This window comes from Balaenoptera musculus, chromosome X, assembly GCF_009873245.2.
Source record: "Balaenoptera musculus isolate JJ_BM4_2016_0621 chromosome X, mBalMus1.pri.v3, whole genome shotgun sequence".
Taxonomy (NCBI): domain Eukaryota; kingdom Metazoa; phylum Chordata; class Mammalia; order Artiodactyla; family Balaenopteridae; genus Balaenoptera; species Balaenoptera musculus.
In genome coordinates this window covers 20,001,466-20,021,234 of record NC_045806.1, presented here as the reverse complement: position 1 = coordinate 20,021,234, position 19,769 = coordinate 20,001,466, and the positions used below count along the sequence as shown (strand labels likewise).

Sequence of the window (19,769 nt, the reverse complement as noted above, 5' to 3'; positions counted from 1 at the left end):
TTTCCTTTTCCTTAAAGAAGGAAGAGCCTGTGAATAACTGAGATGAGGTTGAAGGCAGTTGTTGTCAGTGAGTTCGGCATTCTCTGTGCACACAGCGGTCTATTAGGAAACGAAACTTGGGTCTAGATAGACTTTACTTTGACAGAATACCTCTTCCTCTTAGAAAATGGAATTTTTTTTACTTGTTTGAAAATGTAGAAGCATTTGAAAGGCAAATTTTGAAGTAAATGTTCCTCTGTGATTTTTTTTTCCTGCCTCTATTTTCTTAACTCATTAAAGACTGAATGGATCTTGGGATGCCATTCCAAGAGAGAAAAGAAATACATTTATATTTTGGAGTTTTAGGTAAGCACTGTTAAGTTTCTGTCTGAATGAGGAAGTTCAAAATAAATTTGCAACATGGTAAATTATGTGTCATCTGTGTTCCAAGACTGTGAAACCAGTACAGCCCAACCAGATGACTCAAAACCTGCCTGAACGAACAATTATCTCACTCTTTGGCTCTGAGGTTTCCTTCCTGTTTATCAGACAAGTTTATTATTTTTTGTGTGTGAATTTAACAAAATCCAATGATTATTTTTAAAGGTGAAACAATTGCAAATGAAACATACTTGCTTTGCTTTGCTGACCTAATTTTGGGTGAATTCTGCCCTCCAAAGATAAAATAGAAGCTGGTTTTCTCTTTAAAAAAAAAAAAAAAGTTGATGTTAATCTTGAAAACAGCCTTGGTTTTTTTTCTTCACTTGGTTTTTTTTCTTCACTTATCTCTTTAGACCACAGCGTGTTTATAGTGGATGAGGAAGAACTAGAAAATATCAGTTACCCCAGTACAGAATTACAGAATTGAAAGTTTATCATAAGATAGTTCTATGTTTGTCATAGTTGGAAGACAGTTTTTCTTTTTGTTGGTTAAAGTCTGAACTCTTAAAATATTGGCTTCATAATCCATTCACTATGAAACAGATTGAAATGATTGTGGTTTGTCTTGTTGTTGTTGAAGTGTAAGTGCTCCCAGATTTATACATCCAAATGAGTGCCTGTCAAAACAGTCGTTATTGAGAGGACAGATTTAATTATCTTGTCAATACATCTCTTCCAAACACGCCGTCACTGATCAATATATTTGTTCCAGAAATATCATCCCTGATCAAAACATTTTGTCTCTTTTCATTTGGAGTTATGGTCATACTCTCTGACAGATTCTTTAGAATATCCTCAGGAGCCAGCTATTTTTGTTTCTTGCATGTTACAAAACAAATTAATATTCATTGCAAAAACTTCAGGAAATTCAGTTAATACTGAAGAATCACCCTTAATCCTACCACCTGTAGATAACCATTGTTAACATCGTTTTCAGACTCATTTCTGGGCATACTTAAATAGACCTCCTCAGTCTAACATTTTCAAAAACCTCACAAATCCTCCCCCCTCTTTTTAAAACAATCTAATTTATTTCATTTTCTAATCTGCTTTTATTTCAAATATATTGAGACTGATTTTCTTATGGCTTAAAATTTGATGTGAAGGCATTTAGAAATGGAAGCTGTATGATCACATATTAAAAGTAAATTTCCAAAAAAAAAAAAAGTAGATTTCCTTTATTAATTTGTTATATAAATAGTTACAGTGAGTTCTGATATGATCCATCAAGGTTACTGCTTTGGAGAGAAAATACTTATTTTTGAGGAGGAGGAGGCATACTGTTTATTTTTTTTTTTTCTGGTTGCATTTTTTTTAAGTTCCATAGTTTTTAATTATGCTGATAAAACCCACATAACATAAAATTTACCATCTTAACCATTTTTAAGTGTACAGTTCAGTTCTGTTACATATATTCACATTGTTGTGGAAAAGATCTCCAGAACTTTTTCTTGTTGCCAAACTGAAACTCTGTACCCATTAAACAAAAACTCCCCATTTTCTCCTCCCCCACAGCTTCTGGTAACCACCAGTCTACTTTCTGTTTCTATGAACTTGACTACTTTAGACACTTCATATAGATGAAATCATACAGTATTTGTCTTTTGTGACTGACTTATTTCTCTTAACATAATATCCTCGAGGTTCTATATAATATTTCATTATATGTATATACATTTTATTTATCCATGCATCTGTCCATGGGCACTTGGGTGACTTTTCACCTTTTGGCTGTTGTGAATAATGCTGCTATGAACGTGGGTGTGCAGGTACATCCTTGAGACCCTGTTTTCAATTCTTTTGGATGTATACCCAAAAGGGGAGTTGCTGAATCATATGGTAATTCTATTTTTAATTTTTTGCAGAACCTACATATTGTTTTCCTTAGTGATTGCACCATTTTATAATACCACCAACAGTGCACAAGTGTTCCAGTTTCTCTATATCTTCTCCAACACTTGTTATTTTCTGTTTTTTTGATAGTGGCCATCCTGAGGGGTATGAGGTGAGAAAATACCTATTTTAAAAATTGTATAAGTAATGCTGAAATAACTTGTAAAAAGTCAAACAGTACAGTTAACGGTAATTATATGGTTCCCATCATCTGCTTCCCTCTAATTCTCTTTTCAGAGAAAGCCTCTGTTGCCAGTTTGGTATATGGCCCTCCAGATTAGAAAGGATTGCTGTATAAAATGTAGGAACTGTACTGAATGCTCACTATGGGGGGAGGCATATTCTTTTGATCTTTGGAGGTTATGGACTCATTTAGTTTCTCTTTATTAATTCAGTTTATGACACATTACTAAGGACAGCAATGCAGCCTGATGTGGGCAAAATTGTTGATTGTTTTCATCATTTTGTTTTACCCTAAATTCTTTTACATAATTTATTTTTTGTTTTATGTTCTTTTTATAGAACAAGAATAACCTCAAAAGTATTGTCACTTTTCATAGACCTTTAAAAATCCCTATCACATTTTTACCTCTTAAACAACTGAAAAGAATCAGATTAAAAGCATTTTGTTTTTAAATGAAAAATGCTTTCAGATGGAAATTTTTGCAGAAAAGATTGATTGAAGATCAAAGAAGCAGTGTAACAGTTAGGGAAAAAACACATAACTGTGTCTCATTTCCTGTAAATAGAGGAATATCTAATTTTATTTTATTTATTTTTTCATAATTAAAAATTTTATTTTGTTTATTTATTTTTGGCTACATCAGGTCTTCGTTGCTGCGCACGGGCTTTCTCTAGTTGTGGCGAGTGGGGGCCACTCTTCGTTGAGGTGCGCGGGCTTCTCATTGCGGTGGCTTCTCTTGTTGCAGAGCACGGGCTCTAGGCGCTCGGGCTTCAGTAGTTGTAGCACGCGGGCCCAGTAGTTGTGGCTCGCGGGCTCTAGAGCACAGTCTCAGTAGTTGTGGCACACGGGCTTAGTTGCTCCACAGCATGTGTGATCTTCCCAGACCAGGGCTCGAACCCGTGTCCCCTGCATTGGCAGGTGGATTCTTAACCGTTGTGCCACCAGGGAAGTCCCACCTCATCTGATCTTGATATTAAAAGGGAACTTGTGGATTGAGAATGTTGATATGTAGCAGTCATGGTTTATGGTTGCCTATATTTGCTCCATCTAGAGATTGTAGCTACTTATGAGTATAGCTGAAAAGATTGTAATGTGTCAGAAATCATCCTCATGTTCCAAACCTTTGTTTCTTTTGTTACTGCTCTTTACGGAGGCTGTTCCTAGTGACGCTGAGTCTTTACATCAATCTGTTGGGTGACTTTGCTTAAAAAAGAAAGGAAGGAAGGCAGGCAGAAAGGCATAAACTTTGTTGATTCTGCCTTCTCTCTACAGTTGTTTCCCAGAATTTCCAGTCGTGGTACATTATTCCTTTTTCTGTGTTACTCCTGTCCTTTTTCTGGTAATGTACTTACCACAAGTGGTGTAATTATTCGTTTATCTGCTTTATTAGATTGTGGAGGCAGCGACCACATTTTATTGTCTTTGAAGTCTATTTTCGTTGTTTCATTAAAGAGTTGCTTTGATGTTGTCCTTTGTGTGGCTTGTAAGGCTATTAAATGAGGTAGGGAAACCCAGAGAAAAAGAGGTTTTTGGAGAAAGAGAATTCGTTATGAGGTAGCAATTGAGAAACCTGGTGAAGATGTCCATGGGGAGTTAGACACACAAGCCTGAGCCTTAGGGAGTGGCCAGGCCTGGGAATACTGATTTGGGTATCAATAGCATAGGGCGGGAGTTGAAGAGTTAGATTTAAGTGAAATTGCTCTGGAGTGAGAAGAGGGTTGGTTAAGTACTACTCTGACTTGTCAGCCTTGAAGAGATGGGCAGACAGAGGAAGAGAAGGCCCAAAGAGAGATGGAAGGAGTGCCCTACAAAGCTTATAGAATGGAGCTAGAGTAGAAACTTGGAAACCAAAGGAAGAGAGAGTTTGAAGATGGTGGAGTGGTCACCAGTTTCAGGGTACAACTGAGGTGCCAGATGTCCATTGGAGTTTAGTTACTGGGAGGCCATTGGTGGCTTTGGGAAGGCCAGTTTTAGATATCTTGAGTAGTGAGGGGAGGAGGGAATAAAGCAGAGAAAGCAGGCAGAATCTATCTTTCTAACTTTGTGTTGACATATAACATACATACAGGAAGGTGCACAGATTACAAGGAATTTTTGCAAACTGACCATACTGGTATATCTTGCACTCGAGAAGCCTTCAGGGCCCTTCTAGTCACTCCCCAGCTTGCTAAGGATATCCATTATTCTGCCTTCTAACCAGTCTTTTTTTTAAAAATAATTTTGTCAGTGGAGGGAGATAGAAGAATAGGGTGGTAGTTAGAAAGGGGATTAGGGGTGGAGGGTATTGTTTGTGTTGTGTTTAAGATGGGAAAGATTTTCTTGAATGTAAATAAATCCCATAACTTCTCTAGACTGGTTGACCAGTCACTGTTTCTTTTTATGTTTAGGACAGTTTTCATTTCATTCTTTCAAATGTTTTTAAAAGTAAGTACGATTGAGTGTTTATACAAACTTAAGTTGAATAACTGTTCCCCAAGCATCTGCTTTTAGAATAGTGGTTTTCTAAACTTGGCTGATTGTGGGAATAGATTCTTGGGACTCTCTTAGGTTTACTGAGTCAGATACTCTGGGGGAAGGCAATGGAATCTGTGATTCTAAAAAACTCCCCAGGTGATTCTGAAACTTTTTATGTTACACAGTCCTGGAAAGTGAGGCTTACGTTTTATCGAAAAGGAAACTGGTGTATGTATGTATATATTTTAAATTTATTTTACTGAAGTATAGTTGATTTAAAATGTTGTGTTAGGAAGCTGGTATATATTTTTAGTGGAAGGTCTAATAAAATAATAGATCTGTAATTGTGGGGGAATAAAAGTATACCCTTTTTTTGTTGTTTATTTATTTTTGGCTGTGTTGGGTCTTCGTTGCTGCACACGGGCTTTCTCTAGTTGCGGCAAGCGGGGGCTACTCTTCCTTGCGGTGTGCGGGCTTCTCATTGCAGTGGCTTCTCTTGTTGCGGAGCACGGGCTCTAGGCACGCGGGCTTCAGTAGTTGTGACTCGCGGGCTCTAGAGCACAGGCTCAGTAGTTGTGGCGCACGGGCTTAGTTGCTCCGTGGCATGTGGGATCTTCCCGGACCAGGGCTCGAACCCGTGTCCCCTGCATTGGCAGGCGGATTCTTAACCACTGCGCCACCAGGGAAGCCCAAAAGCATACCCTTCTTAATAATGAGAGAGACTATATACTGGGTTTTCCATAAAGTTGACAGAGAAAGCAAATTGTCAGGGTTTTGAGCCCCACCATTCCTGAGCATCCTTGAATAATTCTGAGGGTGGCTTATTCAGTTTGAGAGTTTTATTTGTCCTTGAAGCAGTTTTACTGGGACACAATCAGGAAGTGGTCCTGGAGCTAGAATTCTGGGCAGTACACTTTTATTTGCAAAACAAGGATAGTTTAGCCTTCTGGGTACCCATTATGATCTGAGTGTAACCTCACCCGATTCATATCTTAGTTAACTGTGTACAAGAATCTGCCCTTGCTGCTAGAGCTGAAGGCTAAACTCAATCTTATGCCTCAGTCTTAAAAAACATTTTTTTTTAAAGTTGTAACCTGAGTTTTTCTGAGTAAACTCATAAGCTTCCTGGAAACTCTGTAAGGGCAGGGACCATGTCTGCTTAAGTGTTGTGTCCTGTTTAGCATGGTACCTGATGTGGAATAGATATGTAATAAATATTTGTTTTTGAAATAAAATTCTAGTTGACCACTTCTAATTGTTATATCATACATAACCCTGCTTCCCTAGCCAGATTTGTTTTGTTCTCATCAGTCCTTGATGAGCTCCAGTGGAGAGAGTAAGAAGCAAAAGCCTTTTAGACAGTGGTGACCTACTCCTTTACAACACTTCTTGTTAGGGCCCCATCCAACCAACTGCCAATCCTGGTGCTCAGTTTCCGTTGACAATTAAGCACTCTGAGGACTCAACAAAAGTTGAGAGCAAAGAGAGTCCAAAGGTCTAAGATGGAGAATATACCTTGATAAGCAGAGTATATAAGATATCTTGCTGGGGAATATCATCAGACAGAAAGAAAGAGTGTTTAACCACATGAGCCAGGGAACTCGGTGACACTCCCTCTGAGGTTTGCAAAGCTCAGGGTCACCAACTCACCTGTTTCCCCTATTGACTGTGGGTCTCTTACAGCTATATTTAAAACCTCAAACAAGCCAATACGTTGGGTCCTTAATTTGAGACCCTCAACTAGCTGAATTCCAGGAGGGGCATCTAGTGACTGAAGGGCACACTCCAGAGGATAGGCTGGATGTAAAGCAATGCAGCCTTTGGATCTAATTAGTCTGTAGCTGTAGCTTAGCACTCATTGAACATACAGCTCTTAACAGAGTGGGCTTGACTTTGATCTAGCAAGCCAAACTCATCTAATCCAAAGTAGAGAATGTTTAATCAGCTCTTGGAAGGTGCATGTGTACCCAGTTTCTGAGCCAAGCCATCTGCCCTGGGTGGAGAGTGAGCCTGGCAAACAAGGATTCTCAAGGACTGTCACTTGGGACAGTGAGTGCTCAGGCCATGGGTACACACAGTCTAGAGGTTCCAGCCCCTCATCAGAAGAGGTCCAGGGGAGATCTCACTTCCCAGGAGGTATTTTCATTCTGGTTGTACCATAATGGGTCAGGATCCCTCATGGAGAGAGAAAGCCTTTGTGTTCGTGTCTCACAAGGCAACCCAACAGGAGTACCCATGGGAGAAAAGGTGATAAAGCTAGAGCTTTAGTGATTATGACCCAGTTGGTTAAATCTTTCTTCAGGAGATCTAACTTCCAGATTCATATTCTTTTTCTTCCTTGGGTAGACAAAAGGTTGAAGAAGAAGATTCTTTGCCCCCTTTATTGCCCTCACACTTTCTTGGGGTGATCTCTGCCTATTTTAACAGACTTTCCTTCTTAAATTCTGATGTTGAATGGGTTAGCCTGTATAATCAATATGAGCTCTAACAAATTATGATAGCCACCCAGTAGGGACTCAGCATTGAGAATCCCCATTTGTGATAACATCTGGTCAAGGCAGGATGGGGTAGTCTCTCATGATGAGGAGCCCTCTTTGATGCCAAAAAAGAAAGTGAACCGCCCAAGATGCTGGGTAGTGCATCAGTGTCAGGCTTGTCTGCCTGTGGATCTTTTACCCAGGCTCTTCCTGTGAGTTTCCATTGCACAGGTCAGTACCACCTAGATCCTTACCATGGTCAGGTGTATGGCTGACTCCTTCCTAAGAATGACCCTTGACCTGCAGTTCCCACCCATATTTTGGCATAAACTTGACATGGTTTAGGTCTGTGTGGATTTTTTTTGACATGTAATTTACATACAGTGAGATGCACAGATTGTACGTTGTACAGATCGTGCAACAATTTGAGTTTTGACAAGTGTATACACCTTCTGTAACTCACACCCAATGAAGATATAGATCATTTCTGTCACTGCAGAAAGTTCCCTTGTGCCCCTTCTTAGTAAGTCTACCCCATGCAAGCTTCACCTCCCAGGCATCGACTATTCTGATTTCTATCACTGTGTATTAGGTTTAAGGCCACAGATCTTAAAATCTAGATGGTGACTGCTTTGCAGACGCCGTCACCCCGGAACCTCCCATGCTGCCCAACCATGGTCGGCCCTTCCGTGTTCTTTGACATCGCCATCGACGGTGAGCCCTTGGGCCGTGTCTCCTTCGAGGTAAGGGACCTGGAAACCAAGAAGTGACTGCTCATCCAATCCATAAAGCTATGTTAACAGATTGGAGCTGTTTGCAGACAAAGTTCCAAAGACAGCAGAAAACTTTCATGCTCTGAGCACTGGGGAGAAAGGCTTTGGTTATAAAGGTTCCTGCTGTCACAGAATAATTCCGGGATTTATGTGCCAGGGTGGTGACTTCACACGCCATAATGGCACTGGTGGCAAGTCCATCTATGGGGAGAAATTTGATGATGAGAATTTCCTCCTGAAGCATACGGGTCCTGGCATCTTGTCCATGGCAAATGCTGGCCTCAACACAAACAGTTCCCAGTTTTTCATCTGCACTGCCCAGACTGAGTGGTTGGATGGCAAGCATGTGGTCTTTGGCAAGGTGGAAGAGGGCATGAATATTGTGGAAGCCATGGAGTGCTTTCGGTCCAGGAATGGCAAGACCAGCAAGAAGATCACCACTGCTGACTGTGGACAAATCTAACAATAAATTTGACTTGTGTTTTATCTTAAAAAAAAATCTAGATGGTGAGAGATATCAGAAAATATTTATTCATGTAGATTGGTGCTTCTCAAGGCGGGAGGATGCCCCCCAGGAGACTTTTGTCAATGTCTAGACACATTTTTGACTTATGGCTGGGAGTGGTTGGCAGTGGCATCTAGTGGGTAGAGGCCAGGGATGCTGCTAAGCCTCCTACAGTGCACAGGACAGTCTCCCAACAAAGGATGATCCAGCTCAAAATGTCAACAGTGCTGAGATTGATAAACCCTGAAGTAAACCTCTGCAGAGAGAATTGTGGCCCTGGGGAGTGTTAATCTCTGTATCTCCCAAGTCTCTGGGGATGAGGTTTGTTTTTTGTTTGTTTTGTTTTGTTTGTTGAGAGCTTGCAGGAAATGGAAAGGGCAACTGCAAGAGGGACCTTTCTTGAGTGCTACCACCCTTGTGGCCACAGTTCTTGCTGTGGAATGGGAGTGACTAACAGGAGAAGAGGGAGATGAAGAAAACAACTTGGGCAATAAAAGGGCAGGCTTAGCATAATATTAAAACTAGAAAAATGGACAAGAGGGAAAAATAAAGTAGAAATTAATGACACCTAAAGTACAAGCAGCAAAATAAAAAATAAACAGGTGAGACTACATCAAACTGAAAAACCTCTGCACAGCAAAAGAAACCATCAACAAAGCGAAAAAACCTACAGAACAGAAAAAAAAATATTTGCACACCATATATCTGATAAGGGGTTAATATCTAAAGTATAGGGCTTCCCTGGTGGCGCAGTGGTTGAGAATCTGCCTGCTAATGCAGGGGACACGGGTTTGAGCCCTGGTCTGGGAAGATCCCACATGCCGTGGAGCAACTAGGCCCGTCAGCCACAACTACTGAGCCTGCGTGTTTGGAGCTTGTGCTCCGCAACAAGAGAGGCCGCGACAGTGAGAGGCCCGCGCACCGCGATGAAGAGTGGCCCCCGCTCGCCGCAACTGGAGAAAGCCCTCGCACAGAAACGAAGACCCAACACGGCCAAAACTAAATAAATAAATAAATAAATAAATAAATAAATAAATAAAATAAAGGAATTCCTTAAAAATAAAATTTAACATGAAATTTCTAAAAATCTTATATTTGTATTTGTATGGAAATATGTATGGAAATATGTTAATATAAATGTTTCAGACATTACATGAAATTTCTAAAAATCTTATATTTGTATTTGTATGGAAATATGTATGGAAATATGTTAATATAAATGTTTCAGACATTACATGAAATTTCTAAAAATCTTAAAAAAAAAAAAATAAATAAATAAATAAATAAAATTTAAAAAAAATAAAGTATATAAAGAACACATACAACTCAATAGCAAAAAACAAACAAACAAATAACCCAATTAAAAAATGGGCAAAGGACCTGAGTAGACATTTCTCCAAATAAGATATACAAAAGGCCAGAAGGTACATGAAAAGATGCTCAACATCACAAGTCTTTTGGAAAATGCAAATTAAAACCACCATGAGATACCACCTCACCTCTGTTACAATGGCCATCATCAAAAAGACAAGAGATGAGGGACTTCCCTGGTGGTCCAGTGGTTAAGAACCCGCCTTCCAATGCAGGGGATGCGGGTTCGATCCCTGGTCAGAGAACTAAGATCCCTCATGCTGTGGGGCAACTGAGCCCATGCGCCGCAACTACTGTGCATGCGTGCTGCAAACTACAGAGCCCACACACTCTGGAGCCTGAGCGCCACAACTAGAGAGAGAAAACCTGCACGCCACAACTAGAGAGAAGCCCACTCCCCACAACGAAGAGCCTGCGTGCCGCAACGAAGATCCTGCATGCTGCAGCTGAGACCCGACACAGCCAAAAATAAATAATAAAATAAGTAAATAAATATATATGTTAAAAAAAAAAAGACGAGATGAATGCTGGCATGGATGTGGAGAAAAGGGAACCCTTGTGCGCTGCTGATGGAATTGTAAATTGGTGCGGCTACCATGGAAAACAGTATGGAGGTTCTTCAAAAAAAATTAAAAATAGACCTACCATATGATCCAGCAATTCCACTTCCGGGAATATATCAAAAGGAAACAAAAACACTAACTCAAAAAGGTATCTGGGGACTTCCCTGGTGGCGCAGTGGTTAGGAATCTGCCTGCCAGTGCAGGGGACATGGGTTCGAGCCCTGGTCCGGGAAGATCCCACATGCAATGGAGCAACTAAGCCCATGCATCACAACTACTGAGCCTGCATTCTGGAGCCTACGAGCCACAACTACTGAAGCTCATACGCATAGAGCCCGTGCTCCGTAACGAGAAGCTACTGCAATGAGAAACCCGTGTACCGCAACGATGAGTAGCCCCCGCTCGCGACAACTAGAGAGCTCTCGCATGCAGCAACGAAGACCCAACGCAGCCAAAAATAAATAAGTAAATTTATTAAAAAAAGAAAAGACTTTAAAAGGTCAACACAAGGCATTATATCAAATGAGGATGAAAAAGGGGACAACATGAACCCAAAATGCTTGGATGAGGAAGTGGGAAAAGGGGTGGGGCACCAGCCATTGATGGTAAGAAAGGGAATCTGAAACAAAGTTGGGGCGGTGCCTGCCAGCTGGCTCAGTGGAAAGTCCCCAGGTTAAGCAGTGTTGTCAGTAAGTTGTGGACAAACCCAGAAGGCAGAGAGCAGTGAGTTGGCACCTGCAGATACCAGCAGCCTAATAGGCCCTCTCCTGGGAAGTAGGGAGGGACCACACTGACTGTCAGCAGTGGCTCACTAACCTTTATCCTGGAAGCAAAAAAAATTAGTGGCAATATTGCCTGGAAATAAATACCTTTTAAGTATTCCACTTAATGCTTTAGGGTGTGTTAATTATTTTTAAACCAGTTTAAGTAATAACCACTCCTTTTAAAAATAACTTCTAGCTCTTTATTTGCTTCTGAAATATGGGTATTTCCTTTTTTGTGTGCAACTTCAGGCATACATTTTTAAAAAAATTTTTATTTTATTTATTCATTTTTTTTTGGCTGCGTTGGGTCTTCGTTGCTGCGTGCAGGCTTTCTTTAGTTGAGGCGAGCAGGGGCTACTCTTCATTGCAGTGCGCGGGCTTCTCACTGCAGTGGCTTCTCTTGTCGCGGAGCACGGGCTCTAGGCGTGCAGGCTTCAGTAGTTGTGGTGCGTGGGCTTAGTAGTTGTGGCTCGCAGGCTCTAGAGCGCAGGCTCAGTAGTTGTGGCACACGGGCTTAGTTGCTCCGCGGCATGTGGGATCTTCCCGGACCAGGGCTCGAACCCGTGTGCCCTGCATTGGCAGGTGGATTCTTAACCACTGCACCACCAGGGAAGCCCAAGGCATACATTTCAACAGACCTTTTTAGGTTTTATCTAGCATTACATGTTTTGTGAGTATTACAGAGTAGCATAGTCTTTCACATTACGGGCACTGCAGATCTCAGGAATATGATTTCCGTGATGCCAAATCATGCCTAAGTAGTTAGAACAAGTCAACCGGTCATTTATTTTTTGCCTCTCTTCTGTCCATTCATGCAGGCATTAAACAGTTCTTGAGCATTTCTTATGTGTTAGACACAGTTATAGACATGAGGAATACAGGGTAAGACACAGCCCCATCCTGAAAGGGCTTCCAGTTTGGGAGGGAGAACTTGATAGACATAAATAAATGGATAAATAAGAAAAGAAAAGCAATAAGTCTCCATGCTCTTAGGCAATTGTACAGAAAGGCAAAGCAAATATAGAACATTCTAGGCAGGGGAACCAGCATGTGTGAACCCATGAGGCTGGGAAGCAGCATGGGAGAAATATAGGGAGTTCAAGTTTTGTGGGAAAAGGCAGAGTGACAGATGAAGTTAAGAAGGTGGTTGGGGTCAGATCATAAATGGGCCTTGTTTGGCTCACATAAAAGTCCTAGGTAATGAATACCAAAGGATCTCAAATAAGGATAGAAGATATTCGGGTTTGCAGTTCAGAAGGATCGTTCTTTTGCAGTGTGGTGGTTTGAGTCATCAGAGGGCCAGGTGAACATTTAGAATTAAGCTGTTGAAACAATCCAGGAAAGAAACAAGGGCCCAAGGGTAGGTTGTACAGGAGAAGATAAAGAGGAGAGAGTGAATTAAGTTCATTTAATAGGCAGAATTAACAGGACTTAATGACCAGTAGGATGGCGGGGTGGGGGGCAGTGGAGATGACCTCAGAGTTTCCGATTGGGTTGTCTAGTTGAATGGTGGCACCATTCCTGAGAGAAGAAGTAGAGGAAGAGGGGGCATTTCTGGGGTAAAGATGCAAGATGGTCAAGTGCTGTGTATTAATTTTTAAAATGTATCACTTTTGAAAAAGCTTTCTAGATTCCACGGCACACATTCACCTGTCAGGCCTAGTATAGACTTGGAGGCACAGACAGGATCCTGATGAGTTGGTTTTGGGTGTTCTTGGTGTAGGGAGCTTGTGTCCCATCCAAGTGGAAATGTCCAGAAGCAATAGGATAAGGGAGTTGGGAACTCAGGAGAGAGCTCTGGGCTGGAGCTGCATATCTAGGCGTCACTGGCTTCATGTTGAAGCCATGGGCATGAGTGACCTAGTCAGGGAGAGCAAGGCACAGAAAGAGACTGAGTTTGGGAACTGAGGTTGGGGGAGAGCGGTTCTGGGTGGGAATGGAAAGGGAGAGCTGCTCAAAGTTTGATTATTGGAATTATCGAAAGAATCTTCACTCTGTTCAATGAATCACTAGGTGAGATCATTTAAAAACTCCTTCCCGGGCTTCCCTGGTGGCGCAGTGGTTAAAGAATCCGCCTGCTAATGCGGGGGACACAGGTTCAAGCCTTGGTCCAGGGAGATCCCACATGCCGCGGAGCACCTAAGCCCGTATGCCACAACTGCTGAGCCTGCGCTGTAGAGCCCAAGAGCCACAACTACTGAGCCCGTGTGCCACAACTACTGAAGCCTGCGCGCCTAGAGCCCATGCTCCACAACAAGAGAAGCCACCGCAATGGGTAGCCCACGCACCACAACCAAGAGTAACCCCCACTCGCTGCAACTAGTGAAAGCCCGTGCATGGCAACGAAGACCCAATGCAGCCAAAAACAAAAAAAACAAAAAAAAAACCTCCTTCCTCTCTTGTTATTGGGGAGAGTAGGGGAGGTGTATCTTTTATTTTCCTTGAAAGGCTAAGTAGAAAACTCAGGAACTGCTGTTTTGAAAATGAAGATAAAGGTGACCTGGAATTTTAAGTCCACGAGAACATGGTTTTTTTTTGTTTTGTTTTTTTGTTTTTTGTTTTGTTTAAGCAGAGGTTCTTCTTTTTTTTTTTAATTAATTAATTAATTAATTTATTTTTGGCTGTGTTGGGTCTTCGTTTCTGTGCGAGGGCTTTCTCTAGTTGCGGCAAACGGGGGCCACTCTTCATCGCGGTGCGCGGGCCTCTCACTGTCGCGGCCTCTCTTGTTGCGGAGCACAGGCTCCAGATGCGCAGGCTCAGTAGTTCTGGCTCACGGGCCTAGTTGCTCCACGGCATGTGGGATCCTCCCAGACCAGGGCTCGAACCCGTGTCCCCTGCATTGGCAGGCAGACTCTCAACCACTGCGCCACCAGGGAAGCCCAAGAACATGTTTTTTAGTTTCCGACTTCCATAAAACTTCGGGAATACATTTCTCATAATGCTCAATAAGCCTCTCAGGGCAGGAGTGGCTGAGGTTGCAAATGTGCCCACGTTATGTACCTTCAGTTTGTAGAATTGAGAGAAAGCTTAAGATTGTTTCTGTGTTTCAGGTAATTCAGAGGTCTGTGGGGCCGGCCAGCCTGAGCCTGCTCACCTTCAAAGTCTATGCATCAGCAAAAAAGGACTCATCTCACAAAGCTGCTGTGAAGGTTAATGAGGTAACATGTTGTGATATATTTTGAACATGTGATTTAGTTACTATGGGAAGCATACAAATTGAATATCAGGAAGATAGGACAATTCAGAAGATATTTAAAAGGAGGAAATAGTTTTTCCTTGTGGGAAGCTGCTAGACTATGGCTTTTTCAGCTTTAATTAATGGCACTTAGCTGAGGGCATAGTTAAGGAATATCTCCTAGATTTTTAGTGGGGAATCTGCTCTGTCCCAGTAGATTGTAAGCCCAAGTCACTTCTAAGTGATCTGTCTGCTTCCAGACTGCTTATCAAGCCAGGAAAACATTCACATTTTTCCCTCTCCTAAGAAAGTAAAGACCAGGGCTCATCCTGCTTCTTGGCTGGATTAGAGGCTCATAAGTAGATGCTTAATAAATACTAAATAAATAAAACAGGAAATCATCTCTCCATTGTTTACATTCCTTTTTGTCTATACTTCCCACTGATTATTTTAGATATTTGGTTTCTTTTGACTTTGAGTAAAGTGTCATAAAGATCTACCTTCGGGCTTCCCTGGTGGCGCAGTGGTTGAGAATCTGCCTGCCAATGCAGAGGACACGGGTTCGAGCCCTGGTCTGGGAAGATCCCACATGCTGCGGAGCAGCTAGGCCCGTGAGCCACAACTGCTGAGCCTGCGTGTCTGGAGCCTGTGCTCCCAACAAGAGAGGCCGCGACAGTGAGAGGCCCGCGCACCGCGATGAAGAGTGGCCCCCGCTCGCCACAACTAGAGAAAGCCCTCGCACAGAAACGAAGACCCAACACAGCCAAAAATAATAAATAAATAAATAAATTAATTAAAAAAAAAAAAAAGATCTACCTTCAGTTATGGTCAGGGTTACTTGAATGGTGTTTACCTAAAGCTAAATAGCTTGTTTTTTTGCCCTTTACTCTCTTCTTCTCAGGCCTTGGGACAGTGGCATTTTTGAGGGTGAAGAAGGCAGCCAGTGGTGGCTGTGAAACGTTTCCTCTCTGGTGGGGAACAAACCTGCTATTCTGCTTTGATTAGCACTAGACTGATCACTAGAACTAAGTCATATGCTATTCAGTTATTCTCAAGCTTTTTTTTCCTATCCCACCTTCAACCCACCATTTAGAGTAATAGAATCCTTTTTCCAAACTAAATCTAAGATGAAATAACGAATACTAATATATAAAATGGGTAAAAGGGGACTGCTTTGTCTGCTATGAGTAGGGTTGGGGGAGGCTAGGACACCTCATAGCCCTGCTCTCTTGGCCTTGTCCTTGTCCTTATTGATTAAGGTGCAAAGATCGTCTGAAGCAAGGTTCAGGGTGCACATAACCCTTATTCACTGTAGTTTGTGAGTTATTACAACTTTAATAATTGATTGTTATTTCATTACTGTATACACTTCTTAATTTCTTTTTATTTTGTTTTTCAATCTTTCAGCTTTCACTCTACTCTGTTCCTGAGGGTCAGTCTAAATATGTGGAAGAGCCAAGGACCCAACTTGAAGAAAGCATCTCCCATCTCCGACATTATTGCGAACCATATACAAGTTGGTGTCAGGTACAGACAGCTGTTCTGAAAATGGAATGAATGCATTTCTGTTTAGAGTCAGTAGTAAAAAGTCTATACTGGCTGCATGTTTTCAGAAAAAGGCAGAATAAAGGGCCCCAACTTAAGAGTGCCTGACTTAAAAATGTTCGTCAGTGCCATCTCTGGAGGGGAGCAGAGAGCCCTACCTTCCTGGTGGCAGCTGTCGCCATAGCTGCAGAGAGAGTTTCCCTCCCACTGGGCAGCCTGTGTCATGTTGACTAGAGAGCAGAGGCCCATGGTACCTCTCTTTTTTTTTTTGGCCAGGCCGCTCGGCTTGTGGGATCTCAGTTACCCGACCAGGACTTGAACCTGGGCCACAGCAGTGAAAGCGCCGAGTCCTAACTACTGGACTGCCAGGGAATTCCCCCATGGCGCCTATCTTGTTGGTTGCGGCTATGAAAACATTATTGTCCACCAGGGGAGGATATGGGGCTGGAACTTCAGAAGAAGGAAAAGGGTACAATGTAAACATTTATATCAAAATTAGGAAGTTTCTCTCCCCACAGAGATTCTACAAGTCAGTACCACTTTATTTTATTTTATTTTTTAATTAATTTATTTATTTTTGGCTGTGTTGGGTCTTCGTTGCTGCGTGCAGGCATCCTCTAGTTGCAGCGAGCCGGGGCTACTATTTGTTGCGGTGCGCGGGCTTCTCATTGAGGTGGCTTCTCTTGTTGCAGAGAACGGTCTCTAGGTGCGTGGGCTTCAGTAGTTGTGGCACACAGGCTCAATAGTTGTGGCTTGCGGGCTCAATAGTTGTGGCTCACGGGCTCTAGACCGCAGGCTCAGTAGTTGTGGCATACGGGCTTAGTTGCCCTGCGGCATGTGGGATCCTCCTGGACCAGGGCTCAAACCCGTGTCCCCTGCGTTGGCAGGCAGATTCTTAACAAGTGTGCCGCCAGGGGAATCCCAGTACCACTTTAAACAGGAATGGGTACAGAGGATTTTGAATGCTATAATAGGAGTGTAGATAACTAAAAGAGGGTGGAATTACATACTTGAGTACTTAACTGTTTCCCTTCGTGACCAAAGATCTGCATATACAAATTGACTTTTACTGCTCAGGTTTTAAATCAGGCATTTGTCATTATGTTCATGAAAGCATGTGTGCAATTTTTAACATTGGAAACTGAAGTTTACAGTCTACAGAATGTTTTCGTGGGCTTTGATATGTATATTTGCCACACTTGATCTTGATTTTGAAAACTGATGACAAAGTAAACGAATGTAGATGTGTGTGACGTGGTCTAGATTTACTTTGCTTGAGATGATAAACTCAATTTTCATCCAGAACTTGTTTTAAAATTTTTAATTTCCACTGTCTGTGCCAGTGCTGAACTTTTGTTCACCAATTTAGAAAGAAAATAGCATAAATTAGGCCATTATACTAAAGTACCGTAACCATATTATTGAGTTATGAAATACCTAAAGACTTTATACATAATGTGTTGTAACACACTTAAACTTTATTCTCTTGTTCTAGAAGATTTTTTAATTTTAACATCTTTATTGGAGTATACTTGCTTTACAATTGTGTGTTAGTTTCTGCTTTATAACAAAGTGAATCAGCTATACATATACATATATCCCCACATCTCCTCCCTCTTGTGTCTTCTTCCCACCCTCCGTATCCCACCCCTCTATGTGGTCACAAAGCACCGAGCTGATCTCCCTGTGCTATGCGGCTGCTTCCCACTAGCTATCTATTTTACATTTGGTAGTATATATATGTCCATGCCACTCTCTCACTTCGTCCCAGCTTACCCTTCCCCCTCCCCGTGTCCTCAAGCCACTATGGAGAACAGTATGGAGGTTCCTTAAAAAACTAAAAGTAGAACTACCATACGACCCAGCAATCCCACTACTGGGCATATACCCTGAGAAAACCATAATTCAAAAAGAGTCATGTACCACAAGGTTCATTGCAGCTCTGTTTACAATAGCCAGGACATAGTGTCCATCAACAGATGAATGGATAAAGAAGGTGTGGCACATATATACAATGGAATATTACTCAGCCATAAAAAGAAACGAAATTGAGTTATTAGTAGTGAGGTGGATGGACCTAGAGTCTGTCATACAGAGTGAAGTAAGTCAGAAAGAGAAAAACAAATACCATATGCTAACATATATATGGAATATAAAAAAAAAAGGTTCTGAAGGACCTAGGGGCAGGACAGGAATAAAGACGCAGACGTAGAGAATGGACTAGAAGATTTTTAAACCATCTGCTGGTGGTTAAGATAAGGTCAGCACATTTGCAAATATTTCTGTATCATGTAGGCATGGCTACTGTTACTTCTCTCTTGCTCTTTTTTTTTTTTTTTAAAGATTGATTGATTGATTGATTGCTATGTTGGGTCTTCGTTTCTGTGTGAGGGCTTTCTCTTGTTGCGGCAAGCGGGGGCCACTCTTCATCGCGATGCGCGGTCCTCTCACTATCGCGGCCTCTCTTGTTGCAGAGCACAGGCTCCAGACACGCAGGCTCAGTAGTTGTGGCTCATGGGCCTAGTTGCTCCGCGGCATGTGGGATCTTCCCAGACCAGGGCACGAACCCGTGTCCCCTGCATTAGCAGGCAGATTCTCAGCCACTGCGCCACCAGGGAAGCCCTCTTCCTCTTTTTTTTTTTGTGGTTATAAAAGTACTTTGTCTCTACCCTTCAACTCAAGGTTGCTTTTTGTTTTTTACGTTTTCGTCTGTGCATGATGCCTAGTGCAACAAAATGCCTCAGAATAGTTATCAACATGTTTATTTGTACTGGTTATATGTAAAAAAGCTTTTTTTTGTGATTACACTGGTTTTATTTTCCTATAGATTGAAGTCTTCATGAATGAAAATTTTTCTCATTCCTGGCTCCATTTTCAGGCCTACAAGTTCTAGTCCCTTTCTTCAAGAACTGATTTAATTTTTCTTCATAGTAAACAGATTATGCTAGCAAAAGAAGTGGGCAGTCAGTCTAGACATTGATCTGTAGTTTTTCTCTTTTCATGTGCAGAAAAAAAACTAATAATGGATTTTAATGAAGCAGTACTCAGGTTTTTTTAATGTTCTTTATGTCCTCACCCAAATTCAGCACTTATTATTTAAGGCCATTTAACAGTATTAGGGTAACTTGCTCTGACTTGAACTGAATTAAAATAAACAAATCCTTTTCCAAGTGGCAACTGGTTCTGATATCTTCTGATACCCACATATCTCTTTTCCCATCTTTACTGTACACTTTTTGAAGTAGTCCCTTGCTTTCTTTAGGATCATCTGATGTTCATGTACAAAGCCTTTTTATTGTTGTCGTTAAGAGAATGTTAATACTTCATTTGCTCATTTGGGGTAAATGTTTCTCCAAACCTGGATATAGACTCCTTTGTCCCATTACAGCTGGTCATTCCTGCTTCAAATGGGCAGTTTTCAGATATAGGCTCTAAAATCATGGCAAATCAGGAAATAGACTTAATATGAATGATTTAATCTCACAGGGAAAGAATATCCACTTTAATTATCAAGGGGATTGATTTTTTTTCGTCCTCTTCAATTTCAATAGAAGAATGAAAAGGCTGGGTTGTTGAAACCACCCTACTTGAAATCTTTGCTTCCTGTGGCAATAATAAGCCATTCTGCTGAGCAATTTGTGGTGA

At 41.7% G+C, this 19,769-nt stretch overlaps 1 protein-coding gene across 3 annotated transcripts in view; it reads left to right on the top strand.

Moving 5' to 3' along the window:
* The window catches only part of APOO (apolipoprotein O), a 58,703-nt gene that overhangs the window by 7,964 nt on the left and 30,970 nt on the right, over nucleotides 1–19,769 (top strand). Inside the window, exons 2-4 of one of the 3 annotated variants that reach the window (XM_036841081.1) lie at nucleotides 8,067–8,171; nucleotides 14,455–14,562; nucleotides 15,987–16,106. In XM_036841081.1, coding sequence (XP_036696976.1) covers nucleotides 8,067–8,171; nucleotides 14,455–14,562; nucleotides 15,987–16,106 — 333 coding nt within the window. Of the gene's footprint in view, nucleotides 1–8,020; nucleotides 8,172–14,454; nucleotides 14,563–15,986; nucleotides 16,107–19,769 lie in introns of all 3 variants that reach the window. The other 2 variants (XM_036841080.1, XM_036841082.1) reach the window with 2 other exon arrangements.